General features: G+C 41.5%; 1 protein-coding gene across 5 annotated transcripts in view; it reads left to right on the top strand.

The window, feature by feature from the left end:
• The window catches only part of ryr3 (ryanodine receptor 3), an 84,350-nt gene that overhangs the window by 17,697 nt on the left and 43,195 nt on the right, over positions 1-23,458 (top strand). For all 5 annotated transcript variants that reach the window (XM_040161341.2, XM_040161339.2, XM_040161337.2 and 2 more), the window contains 28 exons: positions 3,068-3,142; positions 3,468-3,546; positions 3,918-4,030; positions 5,995-6,094; positions 6,438-6,531; positions 7,359-7,433; positions 8,697-8,853; positions 10,511-10,675; positions 11,702-11,823; positions 11,941-12,121; positions 12,479-12,614; positions 13,811-13,906; positions 14,067-14,185; positions 14,597-14,730; positions 14,891-15,132; positions 15,889-16,081; positions 16,394-16,610; positions 17,171-17,275; positions 19,503-19,606; positions 20,064-20,147; positions 20,302-20,461; positions 20,590-20,734; positions 21,073-21,278; positions 21,387-21,561; positions 21,962-22,170; positions 22,386-22,549; positions 22,901-22,946; positions 23,042-23,202. In XM_040161341.2, the coding sequence (XP_040017275.2) occupies positions 3,068-3,142; positions 3,468-3,546; positions 3,918-4,030; positions 5,995-6,094; positions 6,438-6,531; positions 7,359-7,433; positions 8,697-8,853; positions 10,511-10,675; positions 11,702-11,823; positions 11,941-12,121; positions 12,479-12,614; positions 13,811-13,906; positions 14,067-14,185; positions 14,597-14,730; positions 14,891-15,132; positions 15,889-16,081; positions 16,394-16,610; positions 17,171-17,275; positions 19,503-19,606; positions 20,064-20,147; positions 20,302-20,461; positions 20,590-20,734; positions 21,073-21,278; positions 21,387-21,561; positions 21,962-22,170; positions 22,386-22,549; positions 22,901-22,946; positions 23,042-23,202 (3,857 nt within the window). The remainder of the gene's footprint in view (positions 1-3,067; positions 3,143-3,467; positions 3,547-3,917; positions 4,031-5,994; positions 6,095-6,437; positions 6,532-7,358; positions 7,434-8,696; positions 8,854-10,510; positions 10,676-11,701; positions 11,824-11,940; positions 12,122-12,478; positions 12,615-13,810; positions 13,907-14,066; positions 14,186-14,596; positions 14,731-14,890; positions 15,133-15,888; positions 16,082-16,393; positions 16,611-17,170; positions 17,276-19,502; positions 19,607-20,063; positions 20,148-20,301; positions 20,462-20,589; positions 20,735-21,072; positions 21,279-21,386; positions 21,562-21,961; positions 22,171-22,385; positions 22,550-22,900; positions 22,947-23,041; positions 23,203-23,458) is intronic.

Here is a 23,458-nt window from a genome sequence, read left to right as displayed (position 1 = left end):
TTGGGCCTTAGTATACAGCTTAGTTTTGTGCAATTAAATGTAAGTACATATTTGGTAAGATTCTGCGCTCCCTTAATAATTTACTGAATCTAAGTGAACTGGTTTGAAACCCCACACGTTGGCAGAAAACTTTGTGGTTTGGGTGTGCTGCTCTGTTTTCTCTGGGTTTGGTCTCTAACATCAATTCAGTTTAAGGGTATTTACACGAGGAAATGTTGTGAAATCATTTCTTGATTTCACGGTGGTCACATAGTCAAGCAAAACTGTTTATTAATGATCTGTTTTTCATACATATCACATATCACGCAACACACAACGCACTACACTCTATTTTTAGAATTACATAGCCAGATGTATGTGTTTTTAACGTTTTTTTCTCTCTTCTAACTTTCAGATATTACATCAGATTTTATTTTGACTCTTATGAAGTAAATATCAAGCAAATGGAGCACAATCCACGAGTCATTAGACAAAGTCTTGCATATATACACGAGAATCAATATATCTGATGGTGCTCAGCAAATTAGTCTGGCTTTAATCGCTTCTTCACAGCCCTGAAAAAGTGATTAGTTTGCTAGTTCTATGTTCAGGCTCTTCCATATAAGATGTTTTATTTGAGAAGATGCTATTGATATATGAAGTGAGCATTTAGGAAAACTACTAAGTCATGGTTTGGTGCAATGGCTCCTTCATGTTTTAGGTCCTTGTGACCCGACAGGAGACGTAGACCTGTAACCAGTTCAATTTAACACGCAACTCGTGGCACATCCTTCCTCCTCCCCGAACTCGTATACATCCGTAAAAGAAACATTGACACCAACCTATGTAATTAGTTTTTTAGTCTAGTTTTAGTCACATTTAGCCATAATAAACTCCCTTTCTTCCCTTCTCAGGCCCAGGGACCCCCTGTGTTGTGTCTACAACTGCATAATACTCCAGCTTGCAGTACTTGGTTGTCCATTAGATGTCTCTCCTAGGACAGGTCTATAGCAGGGGGCGGCAAACTTTTTGACTCGCGGGCCACAATGGGTTGTAAAATTTGACGGAGGAGCCGGGCCAAGAACAAGTGTTTGTGTGAGTGAATATAAATGACATGTGAAAAATCATTACATGAAACGATTTGGATTTTAACAAATAGCAAAGCATTTATTTGCAAGGCAATTTAACAAATTGGCAAAGGTGTAACAACTTCATGAGGACCAGGGATCTAAACGCAACACTTTGTTGTCTTTGTCTGTTTACTTGCAATGCTTTTGACATGGACACCGGAAACTTCATGACCCTTTATTGTTTCCACTGTCCCAACAAAAGAGACCTTAACGTCCTACAATCGGTGCAATACATTATTTTCTTGGCTTCAGAATCTTCAAAGAGTTTATTATGTTAGACGTGTTTGTAACGGACCGTCTCATCCAGCCGAGGAAACGCTGCCTGCCGTCGCCAGAGAACAGAGCAGAAAGGTCTGCGTGGATCTCACGCGGCCGTCTGTTAAACGGGGCTTCATGTTTCTGTGAAGCGCCGCGGCTTCAGCCCGCTAACAGTCAGCTAAACCGAGACAGCTGAACTAAAGAAGCGCGCATTCAAACTCGCCGAAGCGTGAAATAGTCGTCGCGGTCCGTAGTCGGTGCACAAGAACCACTGCTGCACCGCTGCGAGCGTTCTGGGTTCGTGGATGACGTCATCATGACGCCTTAATATCCGCCGTACTTTGTCTGTCTGTTGTCTGTTGGGTGCGTGCAAATTAAGGGGGAAAAAAGTATCGTGACTTCGTCAACCACCAACATGTTCGTCTCGTCTCGTTAACGAAAGTTACAATAGATTTAGTCATAGTTTTTATTTTTTAAGATCGTTTTCGTCACGTCTTAGTCATGGAAAAAAGGTTCGTTAACGAAACATTTTTGTCATAGTTTTTGTCGACGAAATTAACACTGGAAACCAACTTCTAACTGGAGAGGCACCAATCCAAAGGTCACAGTCCCTGGCACTGACGTGACAGCAGGCCTGAAATGTAACCCTCCCTCACTCCCAGCTGTTACTGGAGACTCTTCCCATTTTTCTTTTGATCAAGCTCTGTCACCTTTTCCGTCTGTTTTACAAGCCACCTGGGATTAACTTGATAGCTCAAAATAATTAGATTTGGGTCCGATTCAGGGGACAGTTGGGTGTCACGCTGGTCATAGTACCGATCAAGTGCTCGGTTCCAGCTGTTTCTCTTAGGAGTTTAAATATTGTTCGTCAACTCAAAAGAGAAGTCAACTATTGTAGGAGGCATTGGGAGAGAATAGTCTGTTTTATAGCACTAGTAAAGACATTTCCAATAAATGCGGTATCTAGTTACAACAAATACGGCAAGATAAAACGAAAGAATGAATGTCCATTCATTTTCAAACAAACAAACAAGGAAAACCATTTGTACTTATATTTATGAATGTTAAGTCGTATTCAATTGATTTGAAAAGGGCCTGTTCCAAACTTAATTTACATTTTAAATGCGTGTTTATCTCGCAATCCTATAACCCATTAAAAATTGTTGATGGATGATTTTCATTTCACTGCTTATGGCACCTTCTCTTTTTTCCTTCTGCTGCTAGAGGTTGATGAAAAGGGTAAGGAGATTTTCTGTATTCACCTCAGTGGTGAAGAAGAAATCGTACATTGTTTTTTCCAACTACATCCTCACATTTCCTCTGCCAATTGTGACACACTGTAGTGTGTGTGACAATTATTCTTGTTTGTGGGTAGAGTGGGCAAGATGTCATGACTACGAATCTGTGTTTGACGGTTTGTTTGCTTTTTTGTGTGGTTCTGTTTGTTCCTCCCCTCTTTTTTTTGTCTGCGTCTTGCTTGCACTTGAATATGGAGGTCTGAAGTTGAAGATTCTTTATCTGTTTTGTCCGCAGAGGGTCAAAAGCAAAGGAAATGCGTAGATTAATATCTGACAGAGGGGTGAAGTGGAGGATAATAAAGTACACTCTACAGTAGATGCAATAAGTCAAACCTGTCAGGGTTCAGAGGTCAAGCCTTCGAGGGTATGATGGTGATCTGTTACCTGTGTATTTTCTCGCAGGCCGGTCATGGGGGTGGACACAGGACTCTGCTCTATGGTCATGCCATCCTCCTTCGCCACTCCTTCAGTGACATGGTGAGTGTTGACTCGCAACCTTTTAGATAGTGGGAGGTGCGTATACATGATTATGGAGCATTTACACATTTGTCAGAATAACCGCCCCAAAGGGGCTTCATTTAAAAAAAGATAGTAAAGCTGCAAATGTGCAACCAAATGTTTGGTAGTTTTGCTGTGTCGATAAATTGGCTTAATTCGTCAAGTAACTAATTGTTTCAAAATGAAGTAGCTGTTATAGAAACATAAATAAATAATTTTAAGTTTTATTTGAGATCTGTGCAGGAGCTAAGTTTCTATGTAATGTTTCCTTTGACTTCCCACTAATTGATTTGTCACCCTCCAGTACTTGACCTGTTTGAAGACATCCAGGTCTCAGACAGACAAGCTGTCATTTGATGTCGGACTACAAGAAGATTCAATAGGTACGGTATTACTTACGAGCACTTTACAGAGTTCACTTGGCTTTTTTCTGCTTCGAAATTAATTCAGTCTTCTCCATTAGCCCTAGGATCAGCCAACCTTGAGGTGGAATTGATTCCCATGGGAGAAAGATTGTAAATGTCCTTTATAGTGCCATATTCTCCATCTGAACTGAAGAACTTTTTAAAGCTGCTTGTCAAGCAGAAAGTCTCCGTCTTCCTCAGATGACGGCTGTTTTAGGCCTTTTGCCACTTCGAATAGACACTTTAAACAAAGAGAAGAGTCACGTTAATCTAAAATATCCCATATATGAATGTGTGGGGAAAGAGATTGCTCAAGTGTATTTCTGCATTTTGTGTATTAATGTCAATAGGAGAGGCCTGCTGGTGGACCATCCACCCAGCGTCCAAGCAGAGATCCGAGGGAGAGAAAGTCCGCATTGGAGACGACCTGATCCTAGTCAGCGTGTCTACTGAGAGATACCTGGTGGGTCAAGTTTAAACTTACCTGTAACGAAGAAGAAAATGAAAAGGTTAAAGTTAAGTGTAATTGTTGGTCACTGGAAAACAACTGTAGAGGTTCAGTAGAAATGTAGCTTATGTTGCTAGAATTTATTTTGTTCAATCAAATAAACTCCATATTTACTCCGGCAAATAGCAGCAGCAGCAGCAGCAGCAGCTTGGTGCCTGGTCAGCAGACACACCAAGAATAAGCAACGGAGGAGAAAAACCCTACGGCTCCTTTATAAAGTTAAAACAATTGAACGTTTTAAGATGCAAAACCATATATGGAATTGTTTTAGGCAACTATTTTCAGGGTTAATTTAGGGAAACAAAGTAAACCATTGAGTATGGTATATAATTAATTATATTTATTACATAACTGTATAAGATAAATGTCAAACTGTATTTCTAAAAGCTGTAAACTATACAATGCATAGATTACAGACAGTCGGTCTAAACATTTTGAGGTTATTGAACAAAGGAGAAAATGGGAGACAGCCAGAGGGAATCATCAGTTTCAAACCATCCTTCACTTGAAAGAAGCGGCTGTCTTAAAAGATGATTGTTGAATTACCATTCAAGCAATTCTCATTAAACCAGCCAGCATACAATTAGTTTCTCATTTCCAGAAATGAGTTTTTTTTTGTCATGAATGTTTATATTGATTTTCTCCACTGTTGTATGTTTCTCCACTCCACAAATGTCTTCATGTCAGACAGACTTGTCTGCTGTGCACGAGGTTATAAGCAGACAATGTGCTGCAGTGTTTTTTGGAGAATATGCGCCTCACATAGTTATCGTTTTAGTGTAACTGTCTATCAAAAAAGGCACTTTGGAAAGTTTCATAGCTGTCAGATAGCTTTAATCCCCGTCTCACTCGAGCCGTTTTAGGCAATCCAAGGGAAAAACCTGAAAACTTTACTCTGCTATCTGTAATTGAAATCGGTTTACCTCCAAAGCCCTCCTGTGCAGTTTATTTTTTTTATTTTGAGCTTGGAGTAAATACTCATTCCCTTATGCAGAGCTATACACGCAACCTTAATTAACTTACATGGAGAAGAGTGCAGAGAGGCAGATTTGAGGAGAGAAAGGGCAAAGAAGAAGCTGAGAGAGGAAAGGAGGAGGGACCACGACGTGCAACGCATATAAGAGTGATCCGTGCCGGCCCCTCATGAGGGAAATGAGCATTTAAAAATACTCTCGAGTGCCACTTTCACCTCCTCCGGAAGAAAATCTTCACCTGCTTTGGCCTGACAGAACCTCAGCTTTTTAAAATGGGACAATTTAGGAAAAAAACATGTGAGTCATAGATGACACAGCATTTTTCTTTGCACATAAGCATTTGTTGGTTTCCACTTTGACTGAATTGCAGCAGTGCAGCTGGTGTTTGTCCTCATGCAATTGTGGTCAACACACTGTTTCACAATATTTTTATGTACAACAGTCCATCAATGCATTTCTTTTGTAAGCGTTAAGCACCGAGCACTGAAAGTCAGGGCAGACCAAAAAAACACAACGTATGGTTGTTATCCAGTCCGAGAATGGTGAAAAAGAACAGTTTCAAGGGACATCCAATGAGGTGGAACGAGGTGCACCACATTTACATGTTTTTGGCTATCATATCTTTAGCTTTTGAACATGTTGCCTGCCTCCCCTCTGAAGCCTGCTTGTCCAATCCAAGTGTTTCCGCTGCAAGAAATCATTGTAGAGTAAACTGAATTTAGTTGCACAAATGCAGTTTTCTAGCTTTTTTTTTGCCGACAGCTGGATAACAGCAGCTCAAGAAAGGACACAGTGTGAAAATATTTTTGAATTCCAACTCTGGAATATGTCCCTCCTTTGTGCAGTATTTTATAATCCCAGTATTTATGTTACATACAAACCTACTTCACTGGCATTGTACTTTTTTCTGTCTTGAGCTCTGTATATCACGATTCTCTCCTGCAGCACCTCTCCATCTCCAGTGGCAACATCCAGGTGGATGCCTCCTTCATGCAGACCCTGTGGAACGTCCAGCCTACCTGCTCTGCAGGCAGCATGGCTGTAGGCAAGTTCATGACCCCAGCAACAAGTATCATTAGTAGCAACCTGTGTAACAACTACCTTTCCTAGAAAACTATTTAATACATTTTACCATTGTTCGTCTTGAGTCTGTAAGAAATATGTAAAAAGTTCAATTTATATGTGAAAACACATCTTTCATAATATTTGCAGAAAATATTGAGTATTTCGATTTTTTATTTCCATGGTTTCCAGTCTTTTCTCTCTATATTTGATCTCTTGGAAAAGATAACACCACCTCCACAACTGTAATAAAAATTGGTTTCTGTAAGATCAAAGCGAACAATGTTAATTATCTTGTGTGACAATGTTGTTTTTGTTATTATCAGGGTTCTTGACTGGTGGACATGTGATGCGTCTTTGTCATGGCCACGATGAGAGCTTGACCATCCCTGAAGCAGGCAAGAGCGAGGAGGAGAATAGGTTAGTAGATAATTAGCTCGGCGCGGCGATCACCACGGGATTTTGTGAGACTACGGTGGGTGGACCTTGAATCTTCGGGGCCCGGGGGCATGCTCCGTTTTTGTACGTTTTAAAGTTAAAAGCTTCAATCTGGTGCACTTGTCTTTATGCTTCAACTGCACTACATCTGTGCGACGGGTCGGATGGCTTTCCAATATTGCCACTGGCTGCACACTGAGGACAGTTTGTCCCGGTTAGCAATCCCGAGGGGTCTCCCGAGGGAGAGAGAGAGCGCTGCATGCTCAAAGTTTGTGACCTTTCCGTCCTTTGTGGAACCGCCAGAGACAAAAGCCAGTTTCACTGTCTGAGCCTGACAAGAGCCAGTCGCTTAGCTCCAGCACGCAGGAGATTTACTAGCAGCTCACCAGAGGAACAAAGAAGTGGTAAAAGTTGAGCGTCGGAACAGGAAGTGAAACACATCATAATGTTATTAAGTACATGACACCCCTGTAGTAAAGCAGACAGGTCTCTTTGTATCTGACTGTATAAAATAAAACAATGGACTGGCATTTAAAAGAAACAATTATTATTTAATATTCAATGGGGAGTGCATGTTGTTGCCTTCTGCATTACACATTCATCATTAAATAAATATCCATGCATTACAAACATTTTGTAATAACTTCCTGTCTAAATGTTTGAACAATGAGACTTAATTAGCATTACTTGCATCCCCTGTGCTAGAGCTGTGTTGGCAGATACAGAAATTCTTATCATATTTCATTCCCACTGTGACTTGAAATATTTGTGTGTGATAGAAGCCCCCTCTTGTGTCTTTGTGCTCTCAGGATCGTCAACTATGAAGCGGGGAAGGGAGCATCAAAGGCCCGCTCACTTTGGAGACTGGAGCCTCTCAGAATCAGGTGAGATCACAACCCGATACTCACACAAGCTGAATAAAACCAGCTCAGAGATTTCCCTCAGAAATGTATAGAGGTGTTGTCTTATTTGATGAGATCTCATGAAGAATAGGTAGATTTGGTGCTTTATGTAGAAATATCACAGCCACTAAGTTCTAAATATACTTCAACAGCTACTACAAATTAGTTGGCAAAGTCCTTCAGGGGGCGAGGTTCTGTTCAGCATCCCTTTCCATCAGCATCCCTTTCCCCTGCATCTCCTATCCTTTCTTTAACTCGCCACCCACGCAATTTCCATCCAGGCACATCGTCTGCCAGCTCTCATTGGGACCGCCTGTCAGAGTCCTTACACTTTGAAATGCCGCTGGTGCATCTATTAAGGCTCATGTTCTCTTTTTCGGTGTGGGGATGAATTTTGAACCTCATTTCCCAAACTGCATAAGCCATTCAAGAAAGGTTGAGTCGGAGCCGCAGCCTCAGCGCAACTGACTGTAAAGCATTTGAACTTTATCTATTTCTCAGTTGACATTCTAATTAAACTTCTAGATTGATTTTTACAAACATTTAAAATATAATCTCATTTGTTTTATTAATCTTCAATGAACTGTGAAATATTTCTATGTTACAGAAAATAAGGAATTCCTTTCAACATGTAAATGAATATAGAAACTGTGAGCATCATTATCCATTCATTCTTCAGGCTTTATGACGTTTCAGGTTCCGCTAGCTAAATTGGATGAAGGATTTTGTTTTTTTCTAGCCAGTAATTGAACTATTTGGGCTTTAGAATTTAACTTTCTGTAAAACTTTTGTAGAGGATTTATAAAGTTAGGAAAATACCAGAACAATACTATTGAATATTGGTACATGTAAGCAGCCACAGAAGAATTTGTCCAAATACATCTTAAACTATCAAAACCGTGATCCAGATCAATAACCGTCTGATCAAGGTAATAAGTAAAGAACAAATCTAAACTTATATGTTATCTTGGTAGTGATTGAAACCAAAAACTCAAAAAAAAATGTGATATTAATATTAGGTTCTACTCAGGGAAAGTTTAACTACATAATGCTTTGCATTAAGAAATACCACATTAAATGCTTATTGACATTATGCATCCAAAACCCTCTGGAAGTTTTATATTATTGTCACTATACCTTTCAAAGTTATAGTAAAAGTAAAGCCATGTTAAGTTTCCGGTTTTAAAAACCCCAGTCAATCCAGAGTCAAATCCATAGTTTGTGACCCCTGTACTCTGTGTCCAGCTGGAGCGGTAGCCACATTCGCTGGGGTCAGGCCTTCCGACTACGTCACCTCGCTACTGGCCATTACTTGGCCCTGACTGAGGATCGTGGACTTGTCCTGCAGGACCGGTTGAAGTCTGACACCAAGTCAACTGCCTTCTGCTTCAGGACTTCCAAGGTCAGTACTCATTATCCCAAATACATCCCCCCCGCCCCTATCTTTTGCATCTAGCTCTGAGGGGCCCTTAGAGCAAGGCAGTACCGTCTAAAAGCCGCCATGGCTGTTAATTGGCGAGAACGACCGCTTTGTTTCTCCGACGCGCCCTGAAACAAGCTCCATATCTCACGCGCTTGAGCGCCGCTCAGCATCTCGCCGTCGTAGACGAGCTTTGCCATGTTTGGCAGAGCGCCTTGAGCGCTGTGTACAACCAGTATGGATCAACCGATTAACCAATTGATCCATATATATAAGGCGCTCCGGATTATAAGACACTGCCGTTTTGGAGTGCGGAAAATGCGGGCGCCCCATTTGTTGAACGACGACAGGCGGACAAGAGCAGCCGTTTCGAGCGAGAGCCTTATTGTTTTATTAATCTGTTCGTTTAAATTGTTTGTGCTTCATCAATTAATGTTTCACATAACTAATGTGCCGCATCATAAATATTTTTATATTAATTTCAAACTTTAAAAAATTGAATTTTTTTTTTAAAATGTATTTATTGTAAATGACCTCTCGCGGCCCACCTGCAGTACCTTCGCGGCCCACACTTTGGGAATCGCTGCATTAGGGGGTTTCAGAATGCTCACTAAATATTTTTTCATTTGCTTTTCCTTATTTCCTTGAATTACCCACCCTTTTATTATCTTAAGCTGTGCTTGGAACTCTCTGTGATGCTGAGGACTCCTCAGTTCTTTTGAGTTTAAAAAAATGAATGTCTTACTCCAAAAAGAACACATGTTTTTATGTTGAAAAACTGTATTTTCTGATGTTCAGTGAGGTGTTGTGCAGTTTAGATGCAGGAGTTAGAATGCTGCAATTCTCAGTTTTGGGTTTTGAAGCTAAATATTAGGGCTGTCAACATAAATCTGTGCAATTAATGTGGCCTACGATAATGCTACAAAATATTTTAACGTAGTTAACGTTGGTCCAGTTTACTTTAGAAGAAAAACATTGTCATGAGGTGGTGTGTTTATAACATTCATTATAAACAACATTTTAATCACAACATTCATTAATCGCCATTAATCAAGATTAATTAGTTAATTTTTTAAAATGACAGCCAATTATTTTCCTTTTTCTTCTTCAAATATCCCAGCTAGATCCCTAAAAAGATTCAGTAATGCTTTCATTTTGTTGAATCCTACATTATTGTTCTGTGGTAAAATTGCTAAATGCACATAAACAGCTACATTTCCAGAGTCACCTTCACAGAGTACCATCGGGTCCCTGTAGATGTCCTTTTAACTGCAATAGGTTCAGTATCCCCCATAGTGCTCACTTCGGAGGCTGTAATTGTCCAACACAGTGTAATTGCCCTTAGTAATCTTTATTTCTGCAGGCGTTTTGGGATAATTGGGGAATCATGGTACTTGGAAAAATAAAAATAATTAATTATTATGAACACAAACCAGTGTTTAACATAGGCATTAATATGTTTCCTGCTACTTGCTGTCGATTGCATCAGCTGCATCGCTCCATCTCTGTCCGAGCCAGTGTCTTTAGTGCTTTAGTGTCTGTCTTTCTTTCTTTCTTTCTTTCTTTCTTTCTTTCTTTCTTTCTTTCTTAATATCTTAATTTCTTTCTTAATATGGGTTTGTGCCCCTAATGTCAACAGGAAAAGGGTGACTCGAGTCCAAAGAGGGACATCGACGGCATGGGAGTACCAGAGATCAAATACGGAGACTCCGTCTGCTTTGTCATGCATGTGGCAACGGGACTGTGGCTGTCTTATCTGGCCCCTGATGCCAAATCATCTCGCCTAGGACCGCTGAAGAGAAGGGTAAATAGGATTAAAACTTTTCCTCCAGACCTTTCATAATTCACAAATAATTGTAGTGCTTGTGATATATCAGCCATTTAGGAACGGATGTTAGGCTAATCATACTCCATAGGTGACAGTGCCCTCGACTATATGTGTGTATATATATATATTGTGTTTGTCATCTCTCTACCACTGTGTTTACTGTGAGATCCTGAATATGAATGCCTGCCATAGTCCGTCGTAGACACCTCGAAGCCCATAGCAAACTAACAAATCACACCGTACCAAACCAGTGGGTCGTGTGGCTATTTAAACACTTCAAAAGTCAACATTTATTTTCTGCTCCACTTACAATCAATGTGCACCCTGGATACTCCCGTATACAACCCCCGTCTCCACCGACATGCACCCGTCCTGCATTTATCATGCAGCAACTCATTTAAACGTGGTAATGGGCTGTTTGGAAAGTGACAGTTAGTTTTGGGTGAGACAGGCGGGGATTAGGGCGACAAATGAACATAACTCATTGCTTGGCACACCTCCAGAGACATCAACCACCCCTTCATACCGGCGCCAGGCCGTTCCAGCAGGCTTGGCAGTATATTAATGCACCTGATATGTTGGAGGTGATGGTCGGTCTACACTTGGACCACCCACCACTTCCCCCTTCCTGATTATGTTGTTTGATTACAGTGGATCAGGTTTCACTGCGCTGCAGTGGTGTAAATAAACCCACCAGCTGCAGGAGGCTCCCTTTGCACCTTACATAAATAACTTTTTTTCGAAGCTTACAGAGTACATTTGTGAATTTTATAATCATATTTGGATTAGAGCAATGTTGAAATATGGCCGGAATTGTATTATATATATATTTAATTAACTGTAAAAAATGTTAAACCAATCATCGATAGGACAAAATATCAATAATATTCACATCCGTTTTGAAAAGTCTGATGGAAAGTCGCTGTTGCCCGGATGCCTGATGGTGTTGATTGTGTGGAAATGAAGAAATGCATATTTATGTGTTTGCTTGTCCTTGGGCAGGCCTGCCTGCACTCCGAGGGCCACATGGACGATGGGCTTATCCTGCAGCGCTGTCAGCATGAGGAGTCTCGGGCTGCTCGCATTATCCGCAACAGCACCATCCTCTTCACCAACTTCATTAAGTAACGACAAGCGGTTATTCACACACACTTTCATCTGTCTTCTCTGTCATGAGATGACACAATGTTAGTTTTGGCTGGGATTATTTCCTATCTTGACCTCGCCTGTCTTTCCCCCAGGGCTTTGGACAGCATTGCAGAGCGTGAGTCCATGGCGGTGTCTGCGTATGTTGAAGAGGTGCTACAAACACTGAATGACCTGATTGAGTACTTCAAGCAGCCCGATTTGGAGCTGGAGCACGAGGAGAAACAGTGTCTTCTCCGTTCACTCATCAAGCGGCAAGACCTCTTCAAAGATGAGGTGAGAGCGGACAACGCAGAGCTATAAACTTAACAAAGCGATAACAAAGTATAAAATTGCCCTGTTTACTTCTTTAAACCCGCCTGAACAGCATAAATTCTAGATAGGTATGTCTATATTTGGCCTACCTCTATCTGAGTTTTAGACTTGAGAGAAGGGATGACATGCAGCAATGAAGCTCGACCGGACCACCTCCATGTCATCAAAACGTTTTCTATTAATTTAATTGGGGTGTATTGTTTTTTTCTTCCTGTTTTCAGTCGACCCCATTGAGGTGAAGTTTAATAAAAGTATTTTACATCTAGTTACAAAAAGGAATGTCGTCTGGAACATTGAAATAATCCTGCCACTTCTTAGGGCATGTTGGCCCTGCTATCCAAATGCATCGACCGGATGAACCTGTACAACAACGCTGCCCACTTTGGAGAGATGGCTGGGGAGGAAGCAGGTGCAGCGTGGAAGGACATTCTCAACCTCCTCTATGAACTCTTAGGTAACTGGACCCGAGTGATGAATTACATGAAATATCCAAATCTTCCAGCAGCTGTTGACCCTGGGCAGAAATCCAGTATTAATCTTCCCACATCCCGTCTTCACTGAATCCTCATCTACTCTTGCACACTTCACGCTTCTCATCTTGCCTGTGTACTTCTCCTCTTGCTTTCCTCCTTCCCCCTCCATCGACTCCCTCCTCGTTACTCTCGTTCTCTTCTAGGACACTTCTGGAGATCTCAGTTGACACTTTTTTATGAGACATTTATTTATAACTATCTGTAATAAGTAACCGTGTGAGCTCTTGTATAATTATCTCAATCACTCTTGCCTTTCATTGAGGTCATCGTTCTCGTTATCAGTGTGGACACAATACAAGTCTTGGGAAGAAATGATAGGGTCATTAACAAATTGACAGTCATCACAGATGCTGGCATCTGTTGTGGTGTTGAGTAATGAACGCTAAAGCTGTGACCCCGAAAAGTTTTATTCTGGAAAACTTTTTCTTGGGTTGTTTTCCTTCGCGGTCATCGGCGCTTTCCCCATCAACAGCTTCCCCTGAGCTTACCTTGACTGCCCTTATATGCCTCCCCGCCGCAGCATGTACTCCCACATGCACACAAGCACTCAGAACCTACACCCACTCACACACTGAGTACATTCCAGCCTAGAGGGGTCATCCCCCAAAAAACAAACGCACTCTGGTGATGAAAGATTTACATGACAAATGATTTGTCCTGACCGCCCCTTCTTTCCATATTAACTCTACTTTCCTTGTACTCTGCAAGTACTTGCTTCTTTTTTATATTGTACATCACTGCAGGAGGTGAGATGTTAATGCAGTGGAGGTCAGATAAAACAATATTGACAACATTGTTTAGGTATTTATTAAGAATTACCGATATGTTCTCCTTTGAAATGTCCTTTATTGTGAAAGACTCCTGCAAACTGACAAACCACAGGAGAATCTTCTAATGGAAACATTGCAAACCTAACTTCAGTGGCTTCAAGTCGGCCCCTTGTATTTTATTTTAAAATGAGTTCATAATATGTAGTGTCAGATTTAAAGGGTTCAGTTGGAGTATCTGCCTCTATAGCAAGAGTTATTAGAAAAAAGGTTGGACTATTTATAATCAAAGTTCACACTCTCTGGAACATCGAGTCATGTTCACCTTGTGAAATTGTTCTTTTGTTCAGCTGCCCTGATTCGTGGGAACAGGATCAACTGCACCCAGTTTTCCCGGAACTTGGACTGGCTGGTCAGCAAGCTGGAGAGACTGGAATCTTCATCAGGTATTATGGGAAACACCAAGGCCTTATAGGAATATCAGAAAGGTTGATTGATGCTAAGGAGTGAATCATATTATATATATTTATATATTCATATGTTATTCATTAATTATAATTGTACATTTTGTTCCAATAATTACAAATACTTTTTCTGACCTCTCAGGGATCCTGGAAGTTCTTCACTGTATTTTGTTAGAAAGTCCGGAGGCTCTGAACATCATTCAGAGAAGTCACATTAAATCCATCATCTCTCTGCTCTACAAGCATGGGCGCAACCACAAGGTGGGCAGAAGTATGCACGCTGTAGCCAATCAGCTATGGGTGTTTTGGACTGAATGTGATTGGTTTAAACAATTGATTTCAACAACTGCTTTGAGTTTAACTTGAACTGCTCGAGTAAGGTCATAACGTAAATATTAACTAAACAAAAAATATAGCCTGTCAATGAAGCTGTCAAGTTCATAACAAAGAAGAAGCAGTTGAATGCATGAAAACTATTATTATTATTCCCTTTTGAGTATATGAAATTGCTACTGCAAAGCAGAATATGCCGCTTAATAAGTGAGAAATATGGTTTTAGATTTCCATCTTAGGGTGTGTGAATGCACTTGAGATTTGACATAAATAAAACAAGCTTGAGAGCTATTTATAATGTCTGACATAAGTGTCATGTCCATCTTCCCTCTCGCTCAGATTCTGGATGTCCTGTGTTCCCTCTGTGTTTGTAATGGGGTGGCAGTGAGAGCCAACCAGAATCTGATCTGTGACAACCTGCTTCCCAAGAGGGACCTGCTGCTTCAGACTCGACTAGTCAACGATGTTCAGAGGTAAAGGAAGAGAAAAGCCTCCTACGGGTTTTATTCCTCAACTAGTAAATAAAGCCTCTGCTTGGTGCTGAATCAAAGGGTGGCTTTTCAACAGAGTGATTCAATGATTTATATTCGTACTTTACATCATAGAGGTTTCTTCCTCTCTTGTCACCTTCAGTATGAGGCCAAACATCTTCCTGGGCATGGCTGAAGGCTCAGCCCAGTACAAGAAGTGGTATTTTGAGATGGTGATTGACCAGGTGGACCACTTTTTAACTGGCCAGCCGACGCACCTGAGGGTAGGCTGGGCCAACACTAAAGGCTACGCTCCGTATCCCGGTGGAGGAGAAGGATGGGGCGGCAACGGTGTCGGGGATGACCTGTACTCGTACAGCTTTGATGGACTTCATCTCTGGTCAGGTAGGCATCTTAATTCAGGCCATCGTTAGATTTATAATATGTGGGTAATTGCAATTGGAAAACTATTTGGGGCCCAAAATGTGAGACTCCGTAGAGGATGTAGTTCGCAGCCTTGCGGGCTGCAGGAGACTTGCGTAGCTTTTGACACTGGTCTAGAAAAATGGGTCGACGCACGCAAGGACGCAAAGAGGGTGGAAAATCCACACAAGGGACACTCAAGGGGGTCTGCGTGTCCTTGCGTCTCTCTGAAAACGCAGAAGCATAAACTAGGCCTAAAGGTTGCGGTGGGTTGCTCTGCATTAACTTGACCATTTTAGATGTTTTTACAACAAATGTATTGTTGCAGACAATAATTAAAGATTTGTGGAGGACTTTATATCACAAACCTAACATCTTAAAAGTGAACACATTATAAAGGTGAAAGCCTGTAAAAGACATGTTCTTTAGCTACAAGTACAACCTCAGCCTTTGCAATGTTTAGTCAAGTGTTGTCTGCGCTTTAGGGGACGGAGTCCTTGAATGCCCCCTATTCACAACGCTCATCCTTAAAGCAAATCACCTTTTTTTCCTCTCCTCCTTTTCCAAATCTACTGAAAGATCCATCACCTTCCCTCATCCCTTTTTGACAGTACTCATCCCCCATCTCTCCAACTCTCTGGTCCCCACTCTCATGTCATCCCGCACTGCATTGGCAATGACATTGCTGTTCTAACAGCCATCCGTCCTCCCTCTCTGTCTCTGCCTTCTGCTGTCCAGGCCGGATCCCGAGGGCCGTGGCCTCCATTAACCAGCACCTGTTGAACTCGGACGATGTGGTCAGCTGCTGTCTGGATTTAGGCGCTCCCAGCATGTCCTTCAGGATCAACGGGCAGCCTGTCCAGGGCATGTTCGAGGACTTCAACACCGATGGATTCTTCTTCCCCGTCGTCAGCTTCTCTGCGGGTGTCAAGTAAGGGTCCGCATTTATAAATAGGGAATGAGAATAAACGGGTCCCCATAGAATTGCCTTTTCAACCCAAAGAGAACCGGTAGCTCAGAAGAGCCACACAAAGTCAAAAACTATTTTAAAATGTAATAAGTAAATTATTATTAAGTAGATGTACTTTGGCAAACATTTTTTAAAAGATTGGATGGACTTCATCTATTGTATTATGTAATTCAGGATAAATAGGAAAAAATAAGTAAAGAAATGTTTAAAATATAAGTTAAAAGTCAGGATATTAGATAACAACCTACAATGTTATGTAACTTCTCATCTCAGGGCCCGTTTCCTGTTGGGTGGGCGCCACGGGGACTTCAAGTTCCTGCCCCCCGCTGGTTACTCTCCATGCTATGAGGCGCTGTTGCCCAAAGAGAAGATGCACGTGGAGCCTGTGAAAGATTACAAGAGGGACCATGATGGAGTTCGTGACCTGCTCGGAACCACCCAGTTCCTCTCTCAGGCCTCCTTTGTCCCCACTCCGGTTGACACCAGCCAGGTGACCACAACAACGTCACAGAAACTTACTTCTGTGTTTGAAATTAGTGGGAAAAATGTGGATGCTCACTTTGTTCATTTTTAAATGAATATGTTGATTTTGGTCTGTTGTTATTGAGACCAGAGATAATATTGAGGAAAACATTTCTACAAGAAATGGTTTGATTTTAAGAATCCACTTTTTGAATCAACTCTGTTTAGGCTGAAACAGTTGAAATGCATTCAACGATGCTGATTTAATTACATATGTTTCCACCCTATTGCTAGTCTGCTGCAAAGAAAATAAATCCTATACATTCTTTAGGCCTTCGAGAAGTTTCAGGAATCCGTCGCATGAGATTAGTCTAGTTTCTGTTCATCACCTCTTTTAAAATGTTCAGTTGATTCGCTGAAGCACAAGCGCAAAATGTATATCATAGATTAAATAATGTCAATGTTCCTACAGCCCCAGGAGATTAACAGTTGCATAGTCAGGAGAAAAAAAACGAATTCTCGTTGGTTGGCCGATTTGTGTCTTTATTTCATCCAACTGTACCATCTGTTCCTCTGCCCTCTCTGCAGATTGTTCTTCCCCCTCACCTGGACAACGTCCGGGACAAACTGGCAGAAAACATCCACGAGCTGTGGGGGATGAACAAGATTGAACTGGGCTGGACCTTTGGCAAGGTGAAGCTGCAACCCAGGTTATCTTTGTAGAGGGTGGTGGGCAAAGGTCAACTTGAGCTCTCTCCAGCAAAATTTAGGCTAATGGCTAAATACCTTTGAAATCTCTGTCCTCCTGAAGTACATGGCGGCAGTTTCTATCTGTCTGCTGCTTCAATTTACTGATGTGCCCCAGTTTCTAAATGGCTACAATAAAACGGAAGAGAGATAATAAAATCCTTTACTACCGTATTTTCTGCACTCCAAACATGCCAAAGCTCGGTCTACGACGGCGAGATGCTGAGCGGGCGCTCAAGCGCGTGAGATATGGAGCTTGTTTCAGGGAGCGTCGGAGAAACAAAGCTGTCGTTCTCGAGCACTTATTGAGATTAAAGAGCGAGAGACGGCGTCCTTTTCTTTACAGTAGCTGAACCATCTTAACAGGAAAATAAGTTATTCTAAAGGCTGGCGCATGCTTCAGCTTCTGCGTTGTTGCGTCGTTTCATTTCATGGTTCTAAAAGTCTTGCGTGTGTTGCAGAGCAAATCACCGCCAGAACAACAGGTGGAGTAACATGTTTTGTTGAAGACGACCTAGAGAGTCACGTCTTTGTGTGTGGAAGTCGATGGTTTGTTTATTTATTTATCATAGACTTTATTGCCCCGTGCATCCACACTGCTGCATTTCATCAAGGACACATTTCTCCCGTATTTTCCTCCACGACTTTGTTCACCCCTCGACCGGCAAACCGGCGTTTGTGGAGATCTCCCTCCGTGAATCGGGAGGCCGTCTGCGCGTCCTTATAGTCCACCAATGACGGCTTGTATAAGCGGTCATATTTACGCCTTTCTTCCGACAAGAGCTCTTCAATCTGATCCGTTCTCTCGTAAACATTCTTCGTTTTAATAATGGCGGCATTGTGCTATGAACCTTGCAGCATCGATCGGACCCTGAAAGCACAGTCTCCACCGCCCCACACCCCCCCCATCCACCCGCCCTGACGTCAAACGTTTGACTGCAGTATCTCATGCGCCTTATAAAAAATGTTCTAAAATAGGTAATTCATTGAAGGTGCGCCTTATAATCCGGTGCGCCGTATAGTGCGGAGAATACAGTAACTAACTTATATAATGTAATGAACAAAATCACTTATTTAGTTAAAGTTCAGTTTTGTAGATAAATCATAAATTCAATTTTTTGGAATCTACATAGGAATCAACGATGTGAAGCAAGTGTCTTCATCTTTCGCATTTTTATAAAAAATACTGCTTTCTACTGAAGGTTTTATTTCCCACAATGTAGAAGGGAAGCGGTGTTTCCTGCTGCAAGAAGACTCCCAGTAGCAAGCAATCACTCTATACAATAATAATCCAAATCCCCAATTAAATAAAGTTATGTCACTGAGCGGCAACAGAAATAACCAGTATCATTGATTTAGTTTGAAGTTTAGTTTAAGTGAGTAACAGCCATCAACCTTTAGTCCAAAGACCTTTTGATGCTTTTTGCCTACAGCTATTTTTCTGCACTTTTTTCCCCTGCTCACTGAACATTTGTTATTGTCCTATCTGCTACATTACTGTAGCGGTTATCGCAAAAGGATTTCTAACTGAGTCTGTTGTCACACCAGCCATTTTAACCCATATAATGAGTCTCAGCTCCCAAGCATATGACATCCTCATTGGTTAAGTCTGTTGCAAGGCTCCACTCAGAGGGTGACCTCATTTCCTATTGTAATTAACAAACTTAAGGGGAAACAACTGCTTAGTATTTATGTAACGAGCTTCAGTGAACTCAAAGTTGCATTGATTGACTCCGAGACAAAGGCCTTTTTGGATAAGCAGCATACCTGGCAGACAGAATGATAATTAAGTTGGATACGGCTTCATTGTTTCAAATTGATGTGCTTGATCCTACTGTGTATCAAAAGTAGCTTTGGTTAAACTTATTTCTCTTCAAAACTTTAAATAACAAAGTATTATTGGAGAAAGAGTCACTGGCACAGTCTTTTTGAGAGTTTTACTCAACTGGATCATTGAAAGCTGAGCCTCTTGCCACTCTCCGCTCTAAGCTGACCAAGGCGTATAACACAATATTGATTGAAAAACACAGGCTCAAGTTAAACTAACTAAAATGCATCTCTCAGCTTTTCTTAACTCTGATTAAGTTTTCTTTATATATTGATACAGTTCTGAATAGACGTAACAGATGGATACATAGACCAAAATAAATGACAACCCCTTCTTTCTCTTCAGGTTCGTGACGACAACAAGAGGCAGCACCCTTGCCTTGTGGATTTTGGAAAACTGCCTGAAACTGAAAGGAACTACAACGTGCAGATGTCGAGTGAAACGCTCAAGTAAGGTCGAGCATTTGGCTAAACAATCCAATCGCCTGTTCATAGAATTGACTGTTCTTTGTTGAATGCCACGTGGAAGCAGATTAGGCTCAGGTAAAAGCACTGCTTGTAATAACTTATCATGAGTCAATTGCAGTATTTATTTCGAAAAAATCTTTGCTTCAAAGCTTATTTGCATTGACTACAAACCGTGTCCCCTCACTGTGAAACATTTGACTTGGCTCAATAAAGTCAAGCTAGATGCTCAACAACTGCCGTGTATCCACACTGCCACATCTGGGTACTATTCACAGTGCAAATATTGATTGATCTCCTGATATGTATCAATGGGAAATGAGCTGTGTTGAAATATGGATCCTGCTGGTGTGAAGCTGAAACATCCAGCGAAGTGTATTGATGTTTAAGTATTGATATAAGTTATGGTTTTAACCCCCTTTCTGTCTAATTTTATCCTCAGGACCCTGTTGGCTCTTGGATGCCATGTTGCCCAAGTCTATGTTAACGCTGCGGATGATCTGAAGAAAATCAAACTTCCGAAAGAGTAAGTTAGGAGTCGAAAACAAACAAATGTAATGTATGTTGCTTTGTGTTGCATGATATCATCACGTTAAGCTGCCAAATATAACATGAAGTCATTACAGTGCATAAAAATACTTAAGTGCTTCTCTCTCTTCGTAATGTTGTTCCTTCTGCAGCTACATGATGTCCAATGGTTATAAGCCTGCGCCACTTGATCTTTCTGACGTGAAACTGAATGCAGGTCAGGAGGTTCTGGTTGATAAACTAGCCGAGAATGCGCACAACGTGTGGGCCAAAGACCGAATTAAACAAGGATGGACCTATGGTATCCAGCAGGTAACAGTCATTATTCTTTACATTTAGAAATCAACAGGCAGAACACTGGTCTGGTCTCTAAATTAGAATATAGTTGATCAGTTTTATTTGTATTTTGTGTACTTGTGTGATTTTCTTGTTTGTGTCAGGATTTGAAGAGTAGGCGTAATCCCCGCTTGGTGCCATATGCTTTTCTGGACGAGCGCACTAAGAAATCTAACAGAGACAGCCTAAGAGAGGCCATCAGGACCATGGTCGGATATGGATATGACATTGACCCTGCAGACCAGGAGGGTGAGACCATATTGATCACATAGCAAAACTCTTAAAATCCTTTTTTTTAAATAAAAAATTTGGCTAGGTGCTAAGTGCAAATCTTACATTAATTATAGCTTGAGTGTCAACTCAAATCGAACTATAGTATTCATATATTTCATTAATAATAATTTTAAATAAAACTATTCATTATGAATTAATTTAAATAGTTCAATTTATTGGCATAGTCTGAATGTAATTACAGAATTTCATATCGATACTCACGATGATGCGAGTAATAGCTTCATATGCGATAAATCGCAGTATTTGTATCACATGTCAATGCATTTATTTGTCCTGTCTCTCCCCTTAACTAGCCATCCATGTGGTCAACGATCAGAGCATCGACACAATCCGCTTCTTCCGTGTGGAGCAGACTTACGCAGTGAAGACGGGAAAGTGGTACTTTGAGTTTGAGGCACTGAGTGGAGGTGACATGCGGGTCGGCTGGGCCAGACCCGGCTGCAGGCCCGACGTGGAGCTAGGAACGGATGACCAGGCCTTTGTCTTCGACGGATATATGGTAGGATTTTTTTCTAATGATGAATTCGTATGAAAGGAAATGCATTTGAAATGTAGTTCGGGAAAATGTATTATTCGGATTATTTTGGAAGTTTTGTTTTCTTTTAAGGGTCGACGAATGCATGCAGGCAGCCGCTACTTTGGTCAACCTTGGAAGAAGGGCGACGTGGTCGGTTGCATGATCAACATGGAGGACAAATCCATGATTTTCACACTGAACGGAGAGCTCATGATCACCAGCAAGGGATCTGAGCTTGCCTTCGCTGACTTTGAGACGGAGGACGGTGAGTGTTTCATCCACACTGTCTCTGGAGGCCGGACCGGGTTTGTTTGATGTGAAACAAAACACTGCCACAAAATGTTAACGATGTTAACATTTTGTGGCAACGATCGATTGCGACTGTGGCCCATTACTCTGGAAATGAACCATCCTTTATTACTAGACAGTCACATGGTAATACAGTTAAATTATTCCAATTCATTTTTTTTAGTTGAGGGTGGAATTGATTCTGCTTTATAAACATTTTACATGCATGATAGAACTTTGAAATTTTTTAAGGCTAAAAACTCAGTGACCTGACATTGTAACATGGGATAGCATGATTGGATGATAATTCACACTTAAACCAATATAAACCAATATTGGCTTGGCCAACCCACCAATGTCCCTCAACTGTCCACCAGGTTTCATCCCAGTGTGCAGTATGGGCATGTCTCAGATCGGACATATGAACCTGGGCAAGGACGCCAGCACTTTTAAGTACTACACCATGTGTGGTCTCCAGGAAGGCTTTGAGCCCTTCGGTGTCAACATGAACAGAGATATCACCATGTGGTTCAGCAAGCGCCTTCCCACCTTTGTCAACATACCGCAGGACCACATGCACATCGAGGTGAAAAGGAATTTTTGTTGTTATTGTTGCTTTTCTGATTGTTCTTGTGTGTGTCTACAGCGTTTGATAACCAGTAATTGAGTGTTTGGCCAGTCTTTATCTTGCTCTAGGCATACAGACATAGCCGTGATGAACAGTTCTGCCGGAGTTGGTGGACATAATGTTTGTTTTGTATCTTTTCTTTGGATGTTCATTCCTTCAACCTGACTCCTCAGGTGACCAGGATTGACGGAACCGTAGACAGCCCTCCCTGCCTCAAGGTCACCCACAAGACGTTTGGCACGCAGAACAGCAACAGTGATATGACCTACTGCAGAATGAGCATGCCTGTGGAGTTCTACTCTGCAGACAAGATACTGGACGAATCCCGAAAACTCAGGTCAGACAATGCCACCACACTGGAGCAGTAGTGGAGTGCACCGTTTCGATCCAAATAAATGTATCAGTTTGAAGGAACAACCGTGGAATTGATTAACTATTCTAGTAGCAATGTCAGATTATCACTTTGACTATTGGAAATGTACTTTTACGGCACCTTGCTGGTCCTGTGGCGTGAATTAAGTCTACATGTCTGCACATTTACACACCCACTCATACACTGATTGCCACGTGCCCATCAGGATGTATTATTAAGGCCCTGAAGATGCCCCTCAGCCTAAAGTGCAAGTGCAATACAAAAAAGGAAAAGAAGCCCCCCTTGTTCTTAAAACGTGTACTTTTGTCTCTGCAGCTATCCTCCAAAAGATGGAACTGTCGACTATGGAAGCATCACAACGGTAAATGAACTCATTTGTTCAGAACCTTTTTAACAGATAACTGCTCACCGTTGGCCACACATAAACTATTCTGTGTTTTTATTTTTTTATGGCAGTACTTCCATTCAGTGAGGGTCTTTGCTGGACAAGACCCCGCGTCAGTGTGGGTGGGCTGGGTCACACCGGACTATCATTACTACAGCAAGAACTTCAGCCTCAGCAAGACCCGAACAGTCACCGTCACCCTGGGAGACGAGCGGGGCCGAGTCCACGAGAGGCAAGCTTCCTGCCTTTTTATCCTGGCGTGGTTGTCCAAGGAAACCAGAGTATCCAAGGAGATCGAAAATGCGTCACCTTTTTAGGGATTTTGTAAAGGTCGATCATTATTGTTCCTACAAATGTTGTTCGACGGCTACGTTGTGAATATTGCTCTGCGCATAGACCCTGAAGGCATTTTTTAGAAATGAAAGTCCTTTTTGATAAATCCTTTTTTGTTTCTTAGCAATACATTTCCCATTTATTTGCAACACTCA

This window comes from Gasterosteus aculeatus, chromosome 18 (genome assembly GCF_964276395.1).
Source record: "Gasterosteus aculeatus chromosome 18, fGasAcu3.hap1.1, whole genome shotgun sequence".
NCBI classification, from domain to species: Eukaryota; Metazoa; Chordata; class Actinopteri; order Perciformes; family Gasterosteidae; genus Gasterosteus; species Gasterosteus aculeatus.
This window is presented reverse-complemented; position numbering and strand designations above follow the sequence as displayed.